The following is a 24,832-nucleotide window of genomic DNA, read 5'->3' on the forward strand; positions in this document are numbered from 1 at the left end:
TCCAGCTCCTGAATAACAGTGAAATCGAGCAACAGGATCAAATAACAGGACTAAATAACAGTGAAGTGACTAAAGCGACGGACTAAATAACAGTGAACACGATGGGATCTACGGAATCAAGAAACAGTGGGAAACAGTCCCAGAGGACTAAGATTGGACTAAATAACAGTGAACGAATCGGACTAAATAACATCCAATGTAATGGTGTGAACGACGGACTAAAAGAAAACGATCGGACTAAATAACAGTGAACGATCGGACTAAAGAACACGATCGGACTAAATAACAGTGAACGATCGGACTAAATAACAGTGAACGATCAGACTTAAGAACACGATCGGACTAAAGAACACGATCGGACTAAATAACAGTGAACGATCGGACTAAATAACAGTGAACGATCGGACTAAAGAACACGATCGGACTAAATAACAATGAACGATCAGACTTAAGAACACGATCGGACTAAAGAACACGATCGGACTAAATAACAGTGAACGATCAGACTTAAGATGGGACTAAGAATCGGATGGGACTAAAGAAACGATGGGACTAAAGAACACGATCGGACTAAATAACAGTGAACGATCGGACTAATAACAGTGAACGATCAGACTGAGCTGACTGAAGCTGACTAGTGACTAGCAGCCATATCTCACTCTTCATCAGCAGGTCATAGGTCATAGGTCATAGGACAATATAAACAACCCTGTACATTTAAACGTATATGCATACATTCTTACAGGTGTGCTTTCCCACTCTTTGCATTATAAGACTATAGCCTTCCTGAAACTGTAAAGACGTCATAATGAGAGACTAGGCTATGTGCTAATCCCTCTTGCAGCTAGACTGAGTAAATAAATAAAGTTTATGGAGCAGTATTCTGGTCTGGGTCTACCAGCAGTAGGGAGTCCTGTTGATGCGTGGGTCCCTGAGCTGGTGTGTGTGTGTGTGTGTGAGTGTGTGTGTGCTGCTGCTAATGCGTGGGTCTCTGTGTGTGTGTGTGCTGTTGATGTGTGGGTCTCTGTGTGTGTGTGAGTGTGTGTGTGTGCTGTTGATGCATGGGTCTCTGTGTGTGTGTGTGTGTGTGTGTGTGTGTGTGTGTTGTTTGCGTGGGTCTCTGTGTGTGTGTGTGTGTGTGTGTGTGTGTGTGTGTGTGTGTGTGCTGCTAATGCGTGGGTCTCTGTGTGTGTGTGTGCTGTTGATGTGTGGGTCTCTGTGTGTGAGTGTGTGTGTGTGCTGTTGATGCGTGGGTCTCTGTGTGTGTGTGTGTGTGTGTGTGCTGTTGTTGCGTGGGTCTCTCTGTGTGTGTGTGTGTGTGTGTGTGTGTGTGTGCTGTTGATGCGTGGGTCTCTGTGTGTGTGTGTGCTGTTGTTGCGTGGGTCTCTGTGTGTGTGTGTGTGTGTGTGTGCTGTTGATGTGTGGTTTTTGGATAAATGCTAAGGAAAACATCAGAATGTGGCTAATCTCCAAAACAAACACCTGATGTGTGAGAAGGGCAAGGGGATTGCCTGAATCACATACGTTACATGTCACAAGTTACGGATCGCTTTAGCAGCTATAAAAGCCCCTCATATCCGCTCTGTGTGTGTGTGTGTGTGTGTGTGTGTGTGTGTGAGAGATGTGCCTGTGTGATAACTCCATATGTTGGGGCTTCCGTGTGTGTGTGTGTGTGTGTGTGTGTGTGTGTGTGTGAGAGAGAGACACGTTTCCACATAATGCATCAGTGTGATTACTCCATATGTAGTGGCTTCCATGTGTGTGTGTGTGTGTGTGAGAGAGAGAGAGATGCGCCTGTGTGATAACTCCATATGTTGGGGCTTCTGTGTGTGTGTGTGTGTGTGTGAGAGAGAGTGATGTGCCTGTGTGATAACTCCATATGTTGGGGCTTCTGTGTGTGTGTGTGTGTGTGTGTGTGTGTGTGTGTGTGAGAGAGAGAGTGATGTGCCTGTGTGATAACTCCATTTGTTGGGACTTCTGTGTGTGTGTGTGTGTGTGTGTGTGTGTGTGTGTGTGTGAGAGAGAGAGAGCCTGTGTGATAACTCCATATGTTGGGGCTTCTGTGTGTGTGTGTGTGTGTGTGTGTGTGAGAGAGTGATGCATCCATGTGATAACTCCATATGTAGGAGTTATCACATGGATGAGTGATATGTCAGTGCCATTTCTCGATACTTAAGAGCTTATGTAGAAGACACCGCCGTCTGAAGAAATGCCTGACTGCACTTTCCACATGATCACGAGTCCCACCATCCAATCACATTATGCCACATGATCATGAGTCCCTCCATCCAATCACATTATGCCACATGATCATGAGTCCCACCATCCAATCACATTATGCCACATGATCATGAGTCCCACCATCCAATCACATTATGCCACATGATCATGAGCTCTCTCCATCCAATCACATTATGCCACATGATCATGAGTCCCACCATCCAATCACATTATGCCACATGATCATGAGTCCCACCATCCAATCACATTATGCCACATGATCATGAGTCCCACCATCCAATCACATTATGCCACATTATTTGAATGTGAGGCTCTTGACCTTGCCAACCCACTATAAGATACTTATGGGTGATGAAGATACGATAGTTTGAGGGTGATGAAGATACGATAGTGACCTACAGTAAGAGGGCTTGAGGGTGATGAAGATACGATAGTGACCTACAGTATGAGGGCTTGAGGGTGATGAAGATACGATAGTGACCTACAGTAAGAGGGTTTGAGGGTGATGAAGATACAATAGTGACCTACAGTAAGAGGGTTTGAGGGTGATGAAGATACAATAGTGACCTACAGTAAGAGGGTTTGAGGGTGATGAAGATACAATAGTGACCTACAGTAAGAGGGCTTGAGGGTGATGAAGATACGGTAACCTGAGAGGGCTTGAGGGTGATGAAGATTTTGGGGGGATGGCACATTGTTAGCAATCCCAGCGTGCCTGCACATCGTAATCCCCACCCCTGGCAGCACGATGAGAGAGGGGACTATGGGGGAAATGTTCTAAAAGGAAGATGAGAGAGGGGACTATGGGGGAAATGTTCTAAAAGGAAGACAAAGAGGGGACTATGGGGGAAATGTTCTAAAAGGAAGATGAGAGAGGGGACTATGGGGGAAATGTTCTAAAAGGTCCCTTTCTTTTTCTCAGGGCCAGATGAGAGAGGGGACTATGTGGGAAATGTTCTAAAAGGAAGATGAGAGAGGGGACTATGGGGAAATGTTCTAAAGGAGGAAGGCAGAGGGACTATGGGGAAATGTTCTAAAGGAGGAAGGCAGAGGGACTATGGGAAATGTTCTAAAAGGAAGACGAGAGAGGGGACTATGGGGGAAATGTTCTAAAAGGAAGATGAGAGAGGGGACTATGGGGGAAATGTTCTAAAAGGAAGACGAGAGAGGGGACTATGGGAAAGGTTTCTTTCGTTTCCTCTGGGCCAGATGCAAGCCACTTAGAGTGATGGTGACTTGTTTGTCAGTGTCCTAACAGTGTTTTATGTAATAACGCAAGATAAACTGGCATCTGTAAGATATCTTACATGGGGATATAATGATGCATTAAGGCAGGTGAAGCCTAGTTGCTTCTGTCGTAAAATTAAATGTCATAATAGATCATACTTTCACAGAATGTAGCAAGCACACACAACCTCTTCAGTAACCTCAGACAAAACCTTGGTATTGACTCTTTAGTTCAGTGGCGTAATTAAGCCCACATCGCCCCCTAGTGAACTCATTTGAGAATTGCATCTGCTGCACACACAGCACTTCAATGGAGGTCTTGAGTGTATCCATAGTTACCAATGGTGAATCCTGTTTGCCAGACCTGTAATGAGTCTGCTGTTGGAACTATGATTTAAAAATGAGACATATGTTTTAAGACATGCTGCAGTTTCTGCAGTTGGAACTGTGATCGTTTAAAAATGACACATAAGACATGTTGCAGTTGCTGCTGTTGGAACTGTGATTGTTTAAAAATGACACAAAAGACATGCTGCAGTTGCTGCAGTTGGAACTTAGCCTAGAAATCTAGGCGCACCTAAGCGGTGACAAATTCATTGCTCAGCCTGTACCGCGTCTAGTATCAAACCATAGGGATTTCTATTGGCTGGCCCGTGGATGTCATCCAATCACAGCTCTATTTTGTTAGAGAGTCTTAAAGGTGGGCTTAACAAGATAGCGACAGTCCTGCGACGGTGAACAACAAGGAAGGTGGCTATGGCAAGCGAAGAGCGGTTGTTTGAATCGGCGTTGGCGTCAACTTTGGAGGAGTTGGACTTGTGCTTTTCTTTGAAAGTTGAGCAACACAATGCACTTAAGTCATTCCTTTTCGAAGAAGGATGTATTTGCCGTTTTGCCAACCGGATACGGATATGAGTTAAGTAAGCTGGCCTATTGCATGCCTAGTCAGTTTGAAAGACAATTCTCTGCCCGCCCCTTGGATTAAGCGAGGTGAATGGTTCGATTCCAGACTATACATTTCAATGATATAGGATGGCCCGCCAGGCTAGTTGGAACTGTGATCGTTTAAAAATGACACATAAGACATGTTGCAGTTGCTGCTGTTGGAACTGTGATCGTTTGAAAATGACACAAAAGACATGTTGCAGTTAGATAGATAGATAGATAGATAGATAGATACTTTATTGATCCCCAGGGGAAATTCAAGGTCGCAGTAGCATACAGACAACAAACAGACACATTCACTAACAGCAGAAAAGTTGCTGCTGTTGGAACTGTGATCGTTTAAAAATGACACATAAGACATGCTGCTGTTGCTGCTGTTACTGGTGAATGCACTGAGCAACTCATTATGCAACTCACTGTGGCAGGGCTGAGTAAAGGATCCTGTTTGAAATCCCTCCTCTGGTCAGGAAATCCACTGTAATGGGGCCTCTCATAGGCCTTCAAAGGTGCAATGGTAATGTCCTGTTCTAAAAACATACAATGGTAGAATACAAAGTTATGACATACGGTATTATCATACAATATTATGAATAGCATTGCTGTTTTAAGTGTGTGCACTTTTCCCTCAGTCTAGGAAACCTCTCCTTCTCTCCTCCTCTCCTTCTCTGCACAACGCATCCTTTCATTCCGTAGCTCTTAGCCTGGATGCCACAACATTTGAGGTCGGAACTAAGTTCCGTCTGGACTTGTTCCGTTGTGGAGCGACTATGTCTGAACCGGAGCAGTTCAGACCAGAAGAACTCCTGAACCAGATCAGTTCAGACTATAAGAACTCCTGAACCAGATCAGTTCAGACCAGAAGAACTCCTGAACCAGATCAGTTCAGACTATAAGAACTCCTGAACCAGATCAGTTCAGACTATAAGAACTCCTGAACGGGTTTGTTCAGAGCTGGAAATGCAACTGTGCTACACAGAGGACAGATGTAGGTTGACAAAATATCAGCTTTTAGTTGGTACGATGTCTCAGACTGATATTCTGACTAGAATTAGAGTATGACCACGCCAGGCTAGCTCTTACTGATTACTGAAGCACTGATGGAATACTAATTACTTTGTGGCTAATTTAATAGAATTGAGAAGGCAAAAGCTGATGAAGAGGGCAAAGGGGGTATCATAACACACTCACACACACACAGACACACAAACACATGTATACTAGACACACACACACTCTCTCTCTCACACACACACACACACACACACACTCTCTCTCTCTCACACACACACACACACACACTCACTCTCTCACACCAGTGTTACATTGCCCTCTTGAGTGGCTCTTGCTCTTAGTGGTTTTCCACCATATAAATAATATCATATTGAACTGAACTGAACTGGAATGGAGGAATGTATTACAATTATTATTACATAATCCACATCACATCAATAAATATTACAGTAACATTAAAATGAACAGTTTAAAGTAAAGTCATATTGCCTGAATTAAAAATACTAATATCAGTAATAGGCTAAATTACATTTTACAGAATAATAGCAATATAAAAATATGCTCTCTAAGGACAATTAATTAGTTGTAAAAGCAGACAGGTGAATCTTTCTATACTTTTTGAAGATTTCAAAACTATCGCTATACAAAGAGCATTCTAAGAGAAAGGTGAAACATTCCACCGACAAGGAATCACATAAGGTGTGTGCCTGCTTGGCTGCATGTGTGTGTTTTTATGTGTGGGTGTGTTTATGTTTGTGTGTGTGTGTGTGTGCTTGCATGCATGTGTGTGGGTGTGTTTAGGTGTTTGTGTGTGTGTGTGTGTGTGTGTATGAGTGTACATGTGCTGTGTGTGTTTGTGTGTGTGTGTGTGTGTGTGTGTGCTGTGTGTGTTTATGTGTGTGTGCGTGTGCGTGTGTGTGTGTCTGTGTGTGTGTGCATGTAGCTTATACAGTATGGCCCCATGAACGGGATTGCACAAAACTTGGCATGCATTCAGAGGGTGTCATAATGATCCTACACTTCAAATTCAGTGCAGTTTTGAACCTGTCAGCCAAAGATATCTGCGATTACAACTCCTCGTTTTTGCTTTTTCATTTTTAGTCAAGTCAAGTCAAGTTTATTTATACAGCGCATTGCATACACAGAGGTCATTTAATGTGCTTTACATAAACAAAACTAAACAATAATAACAAATAAAAGCATAGAAGGGCAATATAGTCAAAGAATAGTTAAAAGGTAAAGATCATAATAAAAAGAAAACATAAAACACACAAGGTAATCATTTAAAATAGAGAATGATTAAAAAGTCAAAATAAAAGACCCAGGGTAGAATAATTGTCAAGACAGATTCAGAAATTATAACTGTGCAGTTAGCAGAAAGCATCTGAGAACAGTTTGGTCTTAAGTCTAGATTTAAAACTGGCTACAGTTGGGGCCTTTTTAATGTCATCTGAAAGTTGGTTCCAGAGCTGAGCTGCATAGCAGCTAATAGCTGCTTCACCATGTTTAGTTCTAACAGCAGGTTTCACTAACAGGTTTTTCTCCTCAGTGTGCACTCCAGGAGTTTTGAGCATCTTTCGGTGTCCCGGGAATCGTTGGCACAAAACGACTGAATAAAACAACAACAAAACAAAAAAAATCTGGAAGAAAAAAAACTGACTAAACATATGACCGACGCTTCGCTTATGGGGCAGTCATAATAATGTATTACTTAGTTATTAATAATGTATAATTGATGTTTATATAGGGTAATGTTAAGTATATTAAGATGTTACTGTCATGTTGTGTGAGTATTAATCCACTCACATTAGAATAACAAGAGCATATGTCTGGCTCAGGCACAGCCTGTAAATTGGCTCTGGCAGACCAAAGCAATGGAGTGAAGTAATGTCAGTGGTTAGGCCCTGGAGGATAGCGCTATTTGATGTTGAAAAATGTGCTACACTACACACATATCAAAAACACACACACACATCAAACACACACACACACACACACACACACACACACATCAAACACACACACACACATCCACACACACACACATCAAACACACACACACATCAAACACACACACACATCAAACACACACACACACACACACATCAAACACACACACACACATCAAACACACACACACATCAAACACACACACACATCAAACACACACACACACATCAAACACACACACACACATCAAACACACACACACATCTAACACACACACACACACCTCTAACACACACATCAAACACACACACACATCAAACACACACACACATCAAACACACACACACATCAAACACAGACAGACACACACATTAAACACACACACACACACATTAAACACACACACACACACATATCAAACACACACACACACACATCAAACACACACACACATCAAACACACACACACACACACACATCAAACACACACACACATCAAACACACACACACACACATCAAACACACACACACATCAAACACACACACACACACACACATCAATCATCACACACACACACACACATCAAACACACACACACACATCAAACACACACACACATCAAACACACACACACACACACATCAAACACACACACACACACACACACATCAAACACACACACACACATCAAACACACACACACATCAAACACACACACACACATCAAACACACTCCGACGACTGTACGGCGGACCTGGCTGTAGTTTTCGTTTAAAAAAGAGAAGAAGAGGTACGTACAAGGACAGCGATTACGGACAAAATATATGACGTCCTTTGAGATTATTTGAGTTTGAAGATCGGTCCCCTGTTGATTCAGATAGCAACGACAAGCAGGTAAAAATCCAGCGCATTTCGGACGCGTAGGTTTTGCAATGGAACGCATGCAGAGAGCCCCTTTTGGTGCCTGTAAAATTACACTGTACATTCAGTGTATTGAAAACAAAATGGGGGTTGAGCAGAGATATGGGAGGAGCAGAGGTAAAAGACTAGGGCTCGATGTCTTCGACCTTTCGCTTTGGGAATCAGAGAATACTCTTGCAGTATGAGCGAAAGTGGCGGTGTCGAGGGAGGCCTTAGATTTCATAGGTGTGCATAATCGTCTTTTCGCTGTAGCGTAACCTACGCAGCAGAGTGCTTCTGAATAATTCACGGAGCTGCGAGTCTGTTCGCTGGTGGTTGAAAACACGGTTAACTACATTTGGCACGTTTTTCAATGAAATAAAATGCCATCGAACACGCAGAACGGAGCGGTTCGTGTTGACGCACGGTCTGATCGCTGCAGGGATTTCCCTCTATTTCGAGATAAACACAGAAATGCGTGACTACGTCTTTAAGTGAGAGCATCGGCTATAGATAAGGTCTCAGCAGGGCGACACGGAACTCGTGCACGGCCGCCGTTATGCCTTATTCGTGCTCAGAGGTCGTTTAAAGACGTGTTGCATGTCATGCCTGCAAATAGAGGCTGAACGTCGCCCTATCGAATTCAAAATGTCACAAGGGCATCGGTAGCCATTTTTCAGTCGCCGATCAAGTGTGTGCAAACCTAAGGCCTCACGGGATTTGTCATAAGTAGGTTAATTAACAACACGGCAGAATGTTATTATGTCCACCTTGACCTGTTTCAAATAAATAAATCTGACCGAAATGCGTTGCACGTTGCCGTGGCATTTGCAAGTGTGTGTGACGTTCTGCACTTCATATATAATAATTTAACCATCAATGTCTGTACACGTATTGTATTCGTATTAATAATGTAGTACCCTGTTTAAGTAATTAATTTCCCACGGGTGTTGTGCTCACTGAAATGCGCTGACCTGTTGTATAATCTGTACTTGTCTTCCCGGGCTTTTTTCGCAGGTAGGTCCATAGAGGGAGGACAAGAGAGGTACGTGGCTTCAGTCACCATATTAAATGTTTTAGAGTGAGCGATTTGCCTTTGCATTTCAACACAATGTATTCAGTAGCTTCAGTCACCATATTAAATGTTTTAGACTGAGCGTTTTGCCTTTTGCTAGAGTGAGCGTTTTGCCTTTTGCGTTTTGCCTTTGCATTTCAACACAATGTAGGTGGCTTCAGTCACCATATTGCATGTTTTAGAGTGAGCGTTTTGTCTTTTGCGTTTTGCCTTTGCATTTCAACACAATGTATTCAAATCAATGCATTTTGGACAATAATACACTGGTCAGAAAGAAAAATATGGAGGGTCAATACAGGTCTTGCACCAAATGTCGCAAGTTAAGTAAACAGTGTGTGAATGTGAAATGTGTGTGTGCACACATACACACATGCATTTACGCATGAATGCGCACACACACTCCCACACAGACAGACATCATGAAGGTATACTGTATATATGAATACCTGACCACCAGCTGATTTTGTAGCTGAAGTGGCGTGCGACTCATCCAGTCTAGATGGGCCTCAGGCTCCACCACATACTCCATCATCCATGGGCCTTAGACTCCATCACATACTCCATCACCCATGGGCCTTAGACTCCATCACATACTCCATCACCCATGGGCCTCAGGCTCCACCACATACTCCATCACCCCAAGCTTGCACGTTGCCCATGTCTGAAGTAGTGAGTTTGCAGTAGGACTGTGGTGTCTGCTCCACACAGGTTACATGAGCAGTACATAATGCCCCTCTCTATCTGCCCCCTCTCTCTGTACCCCTCTGTCTGCCCCCTGGTCTGTTCTGCCCCCTCTCTCTGTACCCCTCTATCTGCCCCCTGGTCTGTTCTGCCCCCAGTGGAGTCATGTCAGCCAGAGGGGGGAAGAAGAAGAGCACAAAGCTGTCCCGCTCAGCGCGGGCCGGCGTCATATTCCCGGTGGGCAGGATGATGCGCTACCTTCGCACCGGCACACACAAGTACCGCATCGGCATGGGCGCGCCCGTCTACATGGCCGCCGTCATCGAGTACCTGGCAGGTGAGCTACCCAAACACTCGAGTACCTGGCAGGTGAGCTACCCAAACACTCGTACCTGGCAGGTGAGCTACCCAAACACGAGAGAATGCATCAATTCTGTCATTGCTGCCACTGAGCATGTTCACATGGACATTAATATTCTGGTATTAACCCGGATAAGGCAATACTCAGAGTAAGACACTGTCATGGAAACAGCACTTTTTGATAACCGAAATAAGGTCATAAGAATAATAAGAAGAATAAGATTATATTCAGAAAAAGCAATAACTGAAATAAGGTATGTAAAGTATTCAGATCTTATTTGCAATATTGAGGTATGTTCTAAACATGTATACACCTTATTCGCAATATGACGTTCTATAGGAATATTCACAGTATTTTGCAACAATTAAGCGCACCAAGTTATTTCTGAGCAGAGCTATGTGCAGCTTCAGAAAAGATGTCGGCATTTAAACAAATGAATGGGACGAGGAAGACACACATGTAAGACAGCATAGTGATGATATAAGTGGCAGTGAGGTGATAAGGTTACTATGGAAACGTTTAGAGAACGTTTAGAACTTTGATGAAGTTGTTATTAATCAGAATATCCTACATGACGTGTAAACGGGAATATGAACGGAATATTCTGTACCAGTTTGCCTGTGCATCCGTATTCATAGAGGGTGTTTGACCAGAGCCGCACGGGCACCAAGGGATCATAGAGTGTTTGACCAGTGTGTAGAGACAGCATCGTGATCAAAAAGTGTGTTTGATCAGTGTGTAGAGACAGCATCGTGATCAGAGAGTGTGTTTGATCAGTGTGTAGAGACAGCATCGTGATCAGAGAGTGTGTTTGATCATGTGTAGGAGACAGCATCATGCTCATGGAGTGTGTTTTGATGCCAGTGTGTAGAGACAGACCATGCTCCATGGAGGTTTGATGCCAGTGTGTAGAGACAGCATCAGGTCATGGAGTGTGTTTGATGCCAGTGTGTAGAGACAGACCGTGGCTCATGGAGGTGGTTTGACTAGTGTGGTGAGACAGTGACTGGGGTGGTTTTATGGAGGTTTGATGCCAGGTAGAGACAGTGACAAAGTTTTATGGAGGTGTTTGACCAGTGGGGTGTAGACAGTGACCGTGTTCATGGAGGTGTGTTTGATGCCAGTGTAGAGACAGCATCGCTCATGGAGTGTTTGACTGCGTGTAGAGACAGCATCGCGGCTCATGGAGTGTGTTTGATGCCAGTGTGTAGAGACAGCATCGTGCTCATGGTGTGTTTGATGCCAGTGTGTAGAGACAGCATCGTGATCAAAAGTGTGTTTGATCAGTGTAGAGACAGCATCGCTCATGGAGTGTGTTTGACCAGTGTGTAGAGACAGCATCGTGCTCATGGTGTGTTTGATGCCAGTGTGTAGAGACAACATCGTGCTCATGGGTGTGTTTGATGCCAGTGTAGAGACAGCATCGTGATCAGAGAGTGTGTTTGATCAGTGTGTAGAGACAACATCGTGCTCATGGGTGTGTTTGATGCCAGTGTAGAGACAGCATCGTGATCAAAAGTGTGTTTGATCAGTGTGTAGAGACAACATCGTGCTCATGGGTGTGTTTGATGCCAGTGTAGAGACAGCATCGTGCTCATGGTGTGTTTGATGCCAGTGTAGAGACAGCATCATGCTCATGGAGTGTGTTTGATGCCAGTGTAGAGACAGCATCATGCTCATGGAGTGTGTTTGATGCCAGTGTAGAGACAGCATCGTGCTCATGGAGTGTGTTTGATGCCAGTGTGTAGAGACAGCATCGTGATCAGAGAGTGTGTTTGATCAGTGTAGAGACAGCATCGTGCTCATGGTGTGTTTGATGCCAGTGTAGAGACAGCATCATGCTCATGGAGTGTGTTTGACCAGTGTGTAGAGACAGCATCGTGATCAGAGAGTGTGTTTGATCAGTGTAGAGACAGCATCGTGATCAGAGAGTGTGTTTGATCAGTGTGTAGAGACAGCATCGTGCTCATGGGTGTGTTTGACCAGTGTGTGAGACAGCATCGTGCTCATGGAGTGTGTTTGATGCCAGTGTAGAGACAGCATCGTGATCAAAAGTGTGTTTGATCAGTGTAGAGACAGCATCGTGATCAGAGAGTGTGTTTGATCAGTGTAGAGACAGCATCGCGGCTCATGGAGTGTGTTTGACCAGTGTGTAGAGACAGCATCATGCTCATGGAGTGTGTTTGACCAGTGTGTAGAGACAGCATCATGCTCATGGAGTGTGTTTGATGCCAGTGTAGAGACAGCATCGCTCATGGAGTGTGTTTGATGCCAGTGTAGAGACAGCATCGCTCATGGAGTGTGTTTGACCAGTGTGTAGAGACAGCATCATGCTCATGGAGTGTGTTTGACCAGTGTGTAGAGACAGCATCGCTCATGGAGTGTGTTTGACCAGTGTGTAGAGACAGCATCATGCTCATGGAGTGTGTTTGACCAGTGTGTAGAGACAGCATCATGCTCATGGAGTGTGTTTGACCAGTGTGTAGAGACAGCATCATGCTCATGGAGTGTGTTTGACCAGTGTGTAGAGACAGCATCATGCTCATGGAGTGTGTTTGACCAGTGTGTAGAGACAACATCGTGCTCATGGGTGTGTTTGACCAGTGTGTAGAGACAGCATCATGCTCATGGAGTGTGTTTGATGCCAGTGTAGAGACAGCATCGTGATCAAAAGTGTGTTTGATCAGTGTAGAGACAGCATCATGCTCATGGAGTGTGTTTGATGCCAGTGTAGAGACAGCATCATGCTCATGGAGTGTGTTTGATGCCAGTGTAGAGACAGCATCATGCTCATGGAGTGTGTTTGATGCCAGTGTAGAGACAGCATCATGCTCATGGAGTGTGTTTGACCAGTGTGTAGAGACAGCATCATGCTCATGGAGTGTGTTTGACCAGTGTGTAGAGACAGCATCATGCTCATGGAGTGTGTTTGATGCCAGTGTAGAGACAGCATCATGCTCATGGAGTGTGTTTGACCAGTGTGTAGAGACAGCATCATGCTCATGGAGTGTGTTTGACCAGTGTGTAGAGACAGCATCATGCTCATGGAGTGTGTTTGACCAGTGTGTAGAGACAGCATCATGCTCATGGAGTGTGTTTGACCAGTGTGTAGAGACAGCATCATGCTCATGGAGTGTGTTTGACCAGTGTGTAGAGACAGCATCGTGCTCATGGGTGTGTTTGACCAGTGTGTAGAGACAGCATCGTGCTCATGGTGTGTTTGATGCCAGTGTAGAGACAGCATCGTGATCAGAGAGTGTGTTTGATCAGTGTGTAGAGACAGCATCGTGATCAGAGAGTGTGTTTGATCAGTGTGTAGAGACAGCATCGTGATCAGAGAGTGTGTTTGATCAGTGTGTAGAGACAGCATCGTGCTCATGGGTGTGTTTGACCAGTGTGTAGAGACAGCATCGCTCATGGAGTGTGTTTGACCAGTGTGTAGAGACAGCATCGTGCTCATGGAGTGTGTTTGATGCCAGTGTGTAGAGACAGCATCGTGCTCATGGAGTGTGTTTGACCAGTGTGTAGAGACAGCATCGTGCTCATGGAGTGTGTTTGACCAGTGTGTAGAGACAGCATCGTGCTCATGGAGTGTGTTTGATGCCAGTGTGTAGAGACAGCATCATGCTCATGGAGTGTGTTTGATGCCAGTGTGTAGAGACAGCATCGTGATCAGAGAGTGTGTTTGATCAGTGTGTAGAGACAACATCGTGCTCATGGAGTGTGTTTGATGCCAGTGTAGAGACAGCATCGTGCTCATGGGTGTGTTTGACCAGTGTGTAGAGACAACATCGTGCTCATGGGTGTGTTTGATGCCACACACACACACACACATGCCACACACCACACACACACGCCACACACCACACACACACATGCCACACACACACACACCACACACACACCACACACATGCCACACCACACACACACACACACATGCCACCACACACACACACACACCACACACACCACACACCACACACACACACACACCACACACACATGCCACACACCACCACACACACATGCCACACCACACACACATGCCACACACCACACACACACGCCACACACCACACACACACACACAGACACACACACATGCCACACACCACAGACACATACCACACACCCTCCTTCACGGTATGTGCTGCCAGTAGTTTGAATGTGAAAGAGGGAAGTGAGAGTATATGAGGGTATATGCATTCTCTGCAACGCTGGTCAGTATGGTGAACAAACCGGCCTCTGCCTCCTGGTTCGACCTCCTAGTCACACTGTTAGGCCTCCAGTCATGTGACCGTAATGAGGAATTAGACTCATTCAATAAGCTTTCCACTTTGTTTAGCTATTCCCATAAAGTGGTGAGTAGACTTATGTTATGACGAGTAGGTTTCGTATTTGAGTAAGAAGACTCATTATCTGCAGGAATAGGCCGCATCGCATTAGGGGAAGATCTAACCGCTTTTTTAACCACATTTTTGAAAGTCAAGCTTCAGTTCAGTATTCCAAATTTCACTTTAAGGCCACTTCTAATTGGTGGGCACACCTAGTGCATGAGAAGAACAGCACTTCTGATTGGTGAGCATGCCTAGTGCATGAGAAGAACAGCACTTCTGATTGGTGAGCATGTCTAGTGCATGAGAACAGCCCTTCTGTTAGTCGAGCTTCACTGTCTGTCACACAAGGAGGATGACTTGAATATAAAAATCATAGATGTGACCAGATTAATCACTGGGACAGAGCAGCACGATTAATTGCAGCCTTGGCTATTAGGTAATTGCATTAGTTCAAATTGCGATTTACATAAAAATGTATTAATTGTGCAGCTTCTTAATTGAAAGTATAGTTAAATCTTACTATCTGACTGGTAAGCTCCCTACCTAACCAGTAGTGAAATATCTCTGACTCTGTGACTTGTAAGCTTCCTACCTAACCAGTAGTTAAACATTTCTTAACGCTAGTCTGTGCCCCCAAACACAAGAACCCAAACTGGAGTGAGCAGGTTTGTGTTTGTGAGAGTGAATTCTGTGGTTAGCTATAAATACAGACTTGCACTTCCTTTAGCCCTCTTCCCTCGGGGCGCCCTGCCAGGTGTGTATCTCACACACACCATATATAATGAGCATAAATGAAAAAAGAAGACAAAATAGAACATACATGCTGGTGCTGCCGGGGTCTCAAGGTTCTGCTCTGTCGACTTATTTTCCATAATGACTAAACGTTCTATACATTATCCTTTACATACCACATACGTACATGTAGGGTCGAGGTTAAGGTTGTAGTGAAGTGAATCCAAATGCCATTGAGAAGTTAGGTAGGTCAGAGTTAACAGGCAGGCGACACCAGGCACATAACTGAGGCCGCCCCTTCACAGAGCGTATGCTGCAACAGTCAGCTTCCACTATAATCAATAGAACTGGCTATACCAGACGTGCTAGCGGCGTGTACATTAGCTTCCACTATAATCAATGGAACTGGATACACCAGACATGTTAGCGGCGCATACATTAGCTTCCACTATGGAACTGGCTATAGATGGTCATCGATATAGAAGTTAAGTAGTCAGAGTGATCAGTCTGTGCCAGTGTGTATGGGAAGTCCTATAGTTACAGTGTAACTATGGCCAAATGCTGAGATTTGTTTAACCCTCCCTGATCATACCCCTCCTTGCCGTGTGCTGATTGGCCAGAATAACATATGGCTCGGTCCGAGCTGCTTTGATTGGTTCCCACTTACACACAGTAAGTGACACACAGGACAGTGCGTGAGGACTGGATTGTGTGAACCGCAAGAGGAGCGATTAGCTACATTTGACCAAATGTGTTTGGGGATAGAATGGTGTCGGTCTCAGAGTCGTTGCTGTGGTGTCGGTCTCAGAGTCGTTACCGTGGTGTTGTCTCAGAGTCATTACCGTGGTGTTGTCTCAGAGTCGTTACCGTGGTGTTGTCTCAGAGTCGTAACCGTGGTGTTGTCTCAAGTCGTTACTGCAGTGTTATCTTAGTGTCGTTACCATGGTGTTGTCTCAGAGTTGTTACCGCGGTGTTGTCTTAGAGTCGTTACCATGGTGTTGTCTCATAGTCATTACCGTGGCGTTGTCTCAGAGTCGTTACCGTGGTGTTGTCTCATAGTCGTTACCGTGGTGTTGTCTCAAAGTCGTAACCGTGGTGTTGTCTCAGAGTCGTTACCGCGGTGTTATCTCATAGTTGTTACCGTGGTGTTGTCTCAGAGTCATTACCGTGGTGTTGTCTCAGAGTCGTTACCGCGGTGTTATCTTAGAGTCGTTACCATGGTGTTGTCTCAGAGTCGTTACCGCGGTGTTATCTTAAGAGTCGTTACCATGGTGTTGTCTCAGAGTCGTTACTGTGGTGTTGTCTTAGTGTCGTAACCGTGGTGTTGTCTCAGACTTGTTACCGTGGTGTTGTCTCAGAGTCATTACCGTGGTGTTGTCCTCGTCCTCAGCTCCTGCGAGCCGTTACCATCTCCAATGGAGGCGTGCTGCCCCGTATCCACCCCGAGCTCCTGTCCAAGAAGAGGGGCGGCCGGGTCAAGGTGGAGCCCCAGGTCATCGTGGCCGAGAAGACGAACCGCGGGAAGGGCGTGAAGAGGCCACCGGGCAAGAGGAACAAAGGGAAGCCAGGACGCAAGCCCAAGGTAGGGCTGCTTCACACACACACACACACACACACACTCTTATGATCTTGAGATCACCTTATTCAAAATGACACTTGTGGAGAAAATGTAAGAGGATGACGTTTATATAATTATTAATAATATTTACTCTAAGTAGTGACATTTAAAACTGGTCATGAAAAATGCAGAATGCCATACATCAGTATGCACAGAAGAACACTCTGAGGAGTGAAACTAAAGAGTGAAATTAACACTCTGAGGAGTGAAACTAAAGAGTGAAATTAACACTCTGAGGTATAGAGTGAAATGAACACTCTGAGGTATAGAGTGAAATGAACACTCTGAGGTATAGAGTGAAATGAACACTCTGAGGTAAAGAGTGAAATTAACACTCTGAGGTAAAGAGTGAAATTAACACTCTGAGGTAAAGAGTGAAATGAAGGTGCATTATTCCATGAGAAATAAAAAGTAATTGTTATTTTAAAGACAAAGCAATGGCTTTACAGAGCATGAGGACAGTCTGATATAAGACCCCCCCACACACATGTGTGTTTTATGTGTGTGTGTGTATTTGATGTGTGTTTGCGTGTGTGTTTTATGTGTATGTGTGCATGTGTATTTGATGTGTGTGTGTGTATTTGATATGTGTGTGCGTGTGGTGTGTGTGTGTGCGTTTTATGTGTATGTGTGTGCGTGTGTGTGTATTTGATATGTGTGATGTGTGTGCGTGTGGTGTGTGTGTGTATGTGTATTTTATGTGTATGTATGTGTGTTTGTGTGGTGTGTGTGTGTGTGTTTGTCCCCTGAGCAGAAGATCACAGAGAATGACAAAGAGCCGAGCAGCAGCTCGCCCGCAGATGACGGTCTGGGCGACGGCTTCACCATCCTCTCCGCCAAGAGCCTCTTCCTCGGACAGAAGGTGCGTTGGACTCACCTCAGGGGACAGCACATAGCATCATAGCATTCACTTTACAGCACATAGCATCATAGCATTCACCTTACAGCAGGAATTATCCGGAGTAAAATGCGCTCAGATCAGTTCTGGATGATTGGGAATTACATCACGTTGAGTTGACATCATGTCATTGTCATGTCATGTCATTCGGATGTGTTTTGAGAAAGTTCCTTTACAGCTTAGCATCATAGCGTTGACCTTACAGCGCAGTATCATATGTAACATTCCTTTGTACATAGCATCATAGCATTCACCTTACAGCTCATAGCATCATAGCATTCACCTTACAGCTCATAGCATCATAGCCTCACTTCACAGTGCTTTCATGAATGCACCTCTTCAACAGAAAATAACTATGTAATGTATGCACTAATAAACACATAAGAACATCAGTGTGGTAGGTTATGATTGTGTTAAAGTGTAGTATGTCATGATTGTGTGAGTTGAGATATTGTCCCTGCTGAAAAAAACAGCTAGAAACCAGCTTATGCTAGTAGCTAGTTTTAGCTGGTCTTTGCTGGTTTTCTTCCAGCTCTTGCTGATCTTTGCTGGTGTAGCTGGTTGGGCCACCATGCTGGTGTGACCATCTGAGGAAGCTGGTCATGCTGGTGTGACCAGCTTGTCATGTGGAATACAGATGGTTCCAGCCTGCCAAGCTTGACATTGTTGGTGAAAGTTGGTCATGCTGGTTTGCTAGAATGACCAACATAAGCTCCCATGACCAGTTAAACCAGCGTGTAAGACCAGCGACACCAGCTAAAATGACCATCTTGAGGTGGTACGATAAGTGAAACCAGCTGAATTACCATCCGTAAGCTGTGTAAACCAGCTGAAGGTATATTTTGCTGGTCTAGCTGGTCAACCATCATATGGTGGTCAAACAAGCTGGTGAAGAACCTGGTCAACCAGCAAACCACCTTAAGCTGGCCAGACTGTTTTTTTCCAGCAGGGTGTTAAAGAGTACGTAATGATTGTTTGATGTGTGTAGTAGGTTATGATTGTGTTAAAGTGTAGTAGGTTATGATTGTGTTGAAGTGTAGTATGTTATGATTGTGTGATGTGTGTAGTAGGTTATGATTGTGTGAAAGTGTAGTAGGTTATGATCGTGTTGAAGTGTAGTAGGTTATGATTGTGTTAAAGTGTAGTAGGTTATGATTGTGTGATGTGTGTAGTAGGTTATGATTGTGTTAAAGTGTAGTAGGTTATGATTGTGTTAAAGTGTAGTACGTCATCATTGTTTGATGTGTGTAGTAGGTTATGATTGTGTGATGTGTGTAGTATCATGATTGTGTGATGTGTGTAGTAGGTTATGACTGTGTGTAAGTATCATGATTGTGTGATGTGCGTATAGATTATTGTGATGTGATGTAGTAGTTATCATGATTATTGTGATGTGTGTAGTATATCATGATTGTGTGATGTGTAGTATATCATGATTGTGTGATGTGTGTAGTATATCATGATTAGGTGATGTAGTATATCATTGATTGTTAGTGATCATGTTATATCATGATTGTATCATGATGTGATGTGTGTAGTAGGTTATGATTATTGTGATGTGTGTAGTAGGTTATGATTGTGTGATGTATTGTAGTATCATGCGATTGTGCGGATGTGTGTAGTATATCATGATTATTATTGATGTGTGTTATCATGATTGTGTGATGTGTGTAGTATATCATGATTGTGTGATGTGTGTAGTAGGTTATGACTGTGTGATGTGTGTAGTATCATGGTTGTGTGATGTGTGTAGTATATCATGATTGTGTGATGTGTGTAGTATATCATGACTGTGCGGATGTGTGTAGTATCATGATTGTGCGGATGTTAGTAGTAGGTTATGACTGTGTGATGTGTGCAGTATATCATGATTATTGTGATATTATTAGTAGTATATCATGATTATTATTGATATTGTAGTAGGTTATGACTGTGTGATGTGTGTAGTATCATGATTGTGTGATGTGTGTAGTATATCATGATTGTGTGATGTGTGTAGTAGGTCATGATTGTGTGATGTGTGTAGTATATCATGATTATGTGATGTGTGTAGTAGGTTATGATTGTGTGATGTGTGTAGTAGGTTATGACTGTGTGATGTGTGTAGTATCATGATTGTGTGATGTGTGTAGTATAGCATGATTGTGTGATGTGTGTAGTATATCATGATTGTGTGATGTGTGTAGTAGGTTATGATTGTGTGATGTGTGTAGTATCATGATTGTGTGATGTGTGTAGTATATCATGATTGTGTGATGTGTGTAGTATATCATGATTGTGTGATGTGTGTAGTAGGTTATGACTGTGTGATGTGTGTAGTATATCATGATTGTGTGATGTGTGTAGTATATCATGATTGTGTGATGTGTGTAGTATATCATGATTGTGTGATGTGTGTAGTATCATGATTGTGTGATGTGTGTAGTACATCATGATTGTGTGATGTGTGAGTTGAGAGGCTCTTTCTCTCTTCAGGTCTCCCTTACAGAGAGTGAAATCGGTAAAATCGGCACCATCAAAGTGGAGGGAATCATCAACCCCACCAACGCTGAGATCGACCTGAAGGACGGATTCGGTAGGGAAAGGGTTATTAGTTGTATGTGCATACATTCAGATTTGTCACATACACAGTTGTAACAGTGTACAATTAGTTTTGAAATGTAAACCTGGTTAACTCTGTGCAAAATAGAAAATAATATTAATAGAGCAGGTAAAAGATTTATAGTAGCAGTTAATAATGATTAAATAATAAAACAAGATGAATAAATATATAGTAGGTATATACGGTATATATATATAACGGATGCCAGCTAGCTTAGCTGTGCTTGTGGAACGTTGGTAAACCTCACTCCCCGACGCCTCAAGAGTGCTGCTGGCATGCGAGCCAGTGGGCTATTAGCTCAACTGTCAGCACGCTCACCTCCCGATCCAAGGTGCTGCTGTTCACGGGTTCGAGTCTGGGTGTGTGCAGGGCTGAACTGCGCAGATTCAACACAACGCAGGTTACATATATACCGGTAATATTAAATATTAAATTGGGACAGTGTAGGTCAGGGGTCTCCAACAGGTAGTTCACCACCTGTTTCTGAGTAGCTCTCAAAAAATGGTTCAAGGAAAATGTTTGCGAATTTGATAACAAAGTAATTTGGTAAACCTGCTAAAGTTCATATCAAATCAAATTCACAATCTATAAAGACAGAAGGTAAAGGAATTGAAAGGAGCGTTAAAACGCATAGTTCTGGGTGGAGGTCAGCTACTGTATGTAAATACATCCTATTACTAATAGTCTATAAAACATTAGTAGCTCTCGGCCATGCTCATTTTGTCAAAGTAGCTCTTGGAGGAAAAAAGGTTGGAGACCCCTGGTGTAGTCTATATACGCTAGTACTGATGCCAAATGACAACAGTTGGAACTGCCACATCAATTAAGTCCAGGGTTTTTATTAAAATGGCATGTCTGTGTTGAGGAGTAATGCCCTGAATGTTAACTAAGGGCGTTCATTTGATTTGAAGGAAACAGTAAGGCCTAAGCTGTGGATGTGGGCAATTTGAGGCTACACTAACCCTGTAGGCTTTCTCCTCCAACTAGAAACTGTTGATCACTATGAGAGGTTGCACACTGAACTGATTTCTGAGTAGTAAATATGTGTGTGTGTGTGTGTGTGCGCTTGCTTAGGTACGGCACTGGAGAAAGCAGGAGGCAGAGAGTTTCTGGAGGCAGTAAAAGAGCTGAGGAAATCACAAGGCCCCCTGGAGGTGGCCTCAGGTAATGACACTTTTCACTCAGACGCTAGCAGAACAGCATTCTCTTTACTTTATGTGGTGTGGTGTCACTTTTCGTATCAGTTTCACCGATGGCATCTGTAGCGGAAATGTATATGAGTTTCAGTTTTCACTAGGGAGTTTCATAATGTGTTTAATTTAAATTGTGACAACTATTTATCCATGATCAGTTATCCATGATCAGTTATCCATGATTAGTTATCCATGATCAGTGTGTTGTGTGTGTGTGTGTGTTATCCATGATATATAGTTAGTAGGTGTCCAGTGTGTTGTGTGTGTTATTCATGATATTTAGTTAGTATGTGTGTGTGTGTGTGTGTTATCCATGATATTAAGTTAGTAGGTGTCCAGTGTGTTGTGTGTGTGTGTGTGTGTGTTATCCATGATATTTAGTTAGTAGGTATGTGTGTGTGTGTGTGTGTTATCCATGATATTAAGTTAGTAGGTGTCCAGTGTGTTGTGTGTGTGTGTGTGTGTGTGTGTTATCCATGATATTTAGTTAGTAGGTATGTGTGTGTGTGTTATCCATGATATTAAGTTAGTAGGTGTTCAGTGTGTTGTGTGTGTGTTATCCATGATATTAAGTTAGTAGGTGTCCAGTGTGTTGTGTGTGTGTGTTATCCATGATATTAAGTTAGTAGGTGTCCACTGTAAACACCCAATGATGACCCTGTGTCTTTCTGTTTGTGTGTATGTATGTTCATATGTGTGAGTGTGTGTGTTCATGCATGCATGTGTGTATGTATGTTCATATGTGTGAGTGTGTGTGTTCATGCATGCATGTGTGTATGTTCATATGTGTGAGTGTGTGTGTTCATGCATGCATGTGTGTATGTATGTTCATATGTGTGAGTGTGTGTGTTCATACATGCATGTGTGTATGTATGTTCATATGTGTGAGTGTGTGCGCGTGCGTTTTAATGAATATGTGTGTGTTCATGCATGCATATGTGTATGTATGTTCATATGTGTGAATGTGTGCGCTTTAATGAATATGTGTATGTATGTTCCTATGTGTGAGTGTGTGCGCGTTCGTTTTAATGAATATGTGTGTGTTCGTGTGCGTGCATTTTAATGAATATGTGTGTGTGTGTGTGTGTGCGCGTGCGTTTTAATGAATATGTGTGTGTTCGTGTGTGTGTGTGTGCCCAGTGGTGGTGAGCCAGGCGTCCGGTATGGCGGCTCGTTTCGTGATCCACTGTAACGTGCCTCCGTGGGGTTCGGACAAGTGTGAGGAGCAACTGGAGAAGGCCGTCAAGAACTGCCTCTCCGCCGCCGAGGAGAAGAAGCTCAAATCAGTCGCCTTCCCTCCACTCCCATCCGGCAGGTCAGTGTGTGTGTGTGTGTGTGTGAGTGTGAGGTGGAGTTTCTTGATTAAAGTGATCAGTCAGTTATTCATTATTGAACTCTTCTGATCGCGTTGTGTTGTGTTTTGTTGTGTTGTGTTGTGTTGTGTTGTGTTGTGTTGTGTTGTGGTTGTGTGGTGTGTTGTGGTGTGTTGTGGTGTTGTGGTGTTGTGTGGTGTGTTGTGGTGTTGTGTTGTGTTGTGTTGTGTGTGGTGTGTTGTGGTGTGTTGTTGTGTGGTGTGGTGTGTGTTGTTGTGGTGTGTTGTGTGTTGTTGTGTTGTGTGTTGCGTTGTGTGTTGTTGTGTTGTGTTGCGTCGTGTGCTGTTGTGTGGTGTGGTGTCGCGTTGTGTGCTGTTGTGTTGTGTGGTGTGGTGTGGTGTGGTGTGTGTTGTTGTGGTGTGGTGTGGTGTGGTGTGGTGTGGTGTCGTGGTGTGTGTGGTGTCGTGTGGTGTGGTGTGGTGTTGTGTTGTGTTGTGTGTGTGGTGTGTTGTGTGTGTGGTGTGTTGTGTTGTGGTGTGTGTTGTCGTGTCGTGTGGTGTTGTGTGGTGTGGTGTGGTGTGGTGTGGTGTGGTGTGGTGTGGTGTCGTGTGCTGTTGTCGTGTGGTGTGGTGTGGTGTGGTGTTGTGTTGTGTTGTGTGTTGTGTGTGTGGTGTGTTGTGGTGTTGTGTTGTGTTGTGTGTGTGGTGTGTTGTGTTGTGGTGTGTGTTGTCGTGTCGTGTGGTGTTGTGTGGTGTGGTGTGGTGTGGTGTGGTGTTGTGCCTCCTCTCTTGTTGTTATTCATTTCTCTCTCACTCTCGTCTTTCTATACTCTCACCCCTCCTCATATCTTGACTGCAATCTCATCTCTCCTTCCCTCCCCTCTCCTTCTCTCCTCAACCCCTCCCTCCAAACACTCGTCTTTCTATACCCTCATACTCTCTCCATCTCTCTTTCTGCTCCTCTCTCCCTCCCTCCTTGCTTTTCTCCTCTGTCTCTCCTCTTCCCTCCTGCAGAAATGGTTTCCCCAAGCAGACAGCAGCCCAGCTCATCCTGAAGGCCATCTCCAGTCACTTTGTTAGCACGACGACCTCCTCTCTGAAAAACATATACTTTGTGCTGTTTGACAGCGAGACCATCGGCGTCTACCTGCAGGAGTTGGCCAAGCTAGACGCCAAGTGAGGAGAGCCAACCAATCACAGCGCTTCATTCCTGCGTTTTTGTTTTTTATTTTTGTTCGTTTTGTTTTGATTTATAACGTTTTGGCGGTTGCCATGGAGATTCCAGATAGACGTTTCTGCAGATGGCATTGTGTTCGATTGAAGATTCCGTACGTAGATGTGGTTTTTAAAGGAGGGGTTAAAAAAAAAGAAAGTCTTTTTTGACAAATGTTTTGAGAAAGGATATTTGTGAGTGTTGTACTGTGTTTTGCCTTTATGTTCCACTGTTTTCTCTCTTGTGAGGATGCTCATGTGTGTAGGATAGATTAAACAGACCCACCCACCCCCCGGTCCTGAACCCCTGCACTTGACATTGTATTCTTAGATGATTTGACATTCCATGTACAAAGTTCATGTCTGGAGATCTGATGTTTTCTTCTCATGGTTTTCCTCAGATGCTCTGTGTAGTTTCTGATAAAATTAGTTTACTAAAAAAAAAAAAAAACGTTTCTCATACTGGTTTGAAATAAAATCTTACAATTTTACACCATACACAATCACTCTGACCTGACATAACGGCGTTCAAC

The 24,832-nt window shown here is 43.8% G+C and overlaps 1 protein-coding gene across 1 annotated transcript; it reads left to right on the forward strand.

Moving 5' to 3' along the window:
• Positions 1-8,109: 8,109 nt before the first annotated feature.
• On the forward strand, positions 8,110-24,589 carry LOC125311884 (core histone macro-H2A.2). Its single transcript, XM_048270253.1, has 10 exons — positions 8,110-8,270; positions 9,294-9,321; positions 10,191-10,541; positions 11,768-11,804; positions 16,855-17,046; positions 17,837-17,944; positions 20,456-20,555; positions 21,657-21,746; positions 22,916-23,090; positions 24,102-24,589. Exons 3-10 carry the CDS (start codon positions 10,198-10,200, stop codon positions 24,265-24,267), a joined length of 1,212 nt encoding a protein of 403 aa, XP_048126210.1. The 5' UTR covers positions 8,110-8,270; positions 9,294-9,321; positions 10,191-10,197; the 3' UTR covers positions 24,268-24,589.
• The last annotated feature ends 243 nt before the right edge of the window (positions 24,590-24,832 follow it).

This window comes from Alosa alosa, chromosome 18 (assembly GCF_017589495.1).
Source record: "Alosa alosa isolate M-15738 ecotype Scorff River chromosome 18, AALO_Geno_1.1, whole genome shotgun sequence".
Lineage (NCBI taxonomy): Eukaryota > Metazoa > Chordata > Actinopteri > Clupeiformes > Clupeidae > Alosa > Alosa alosa.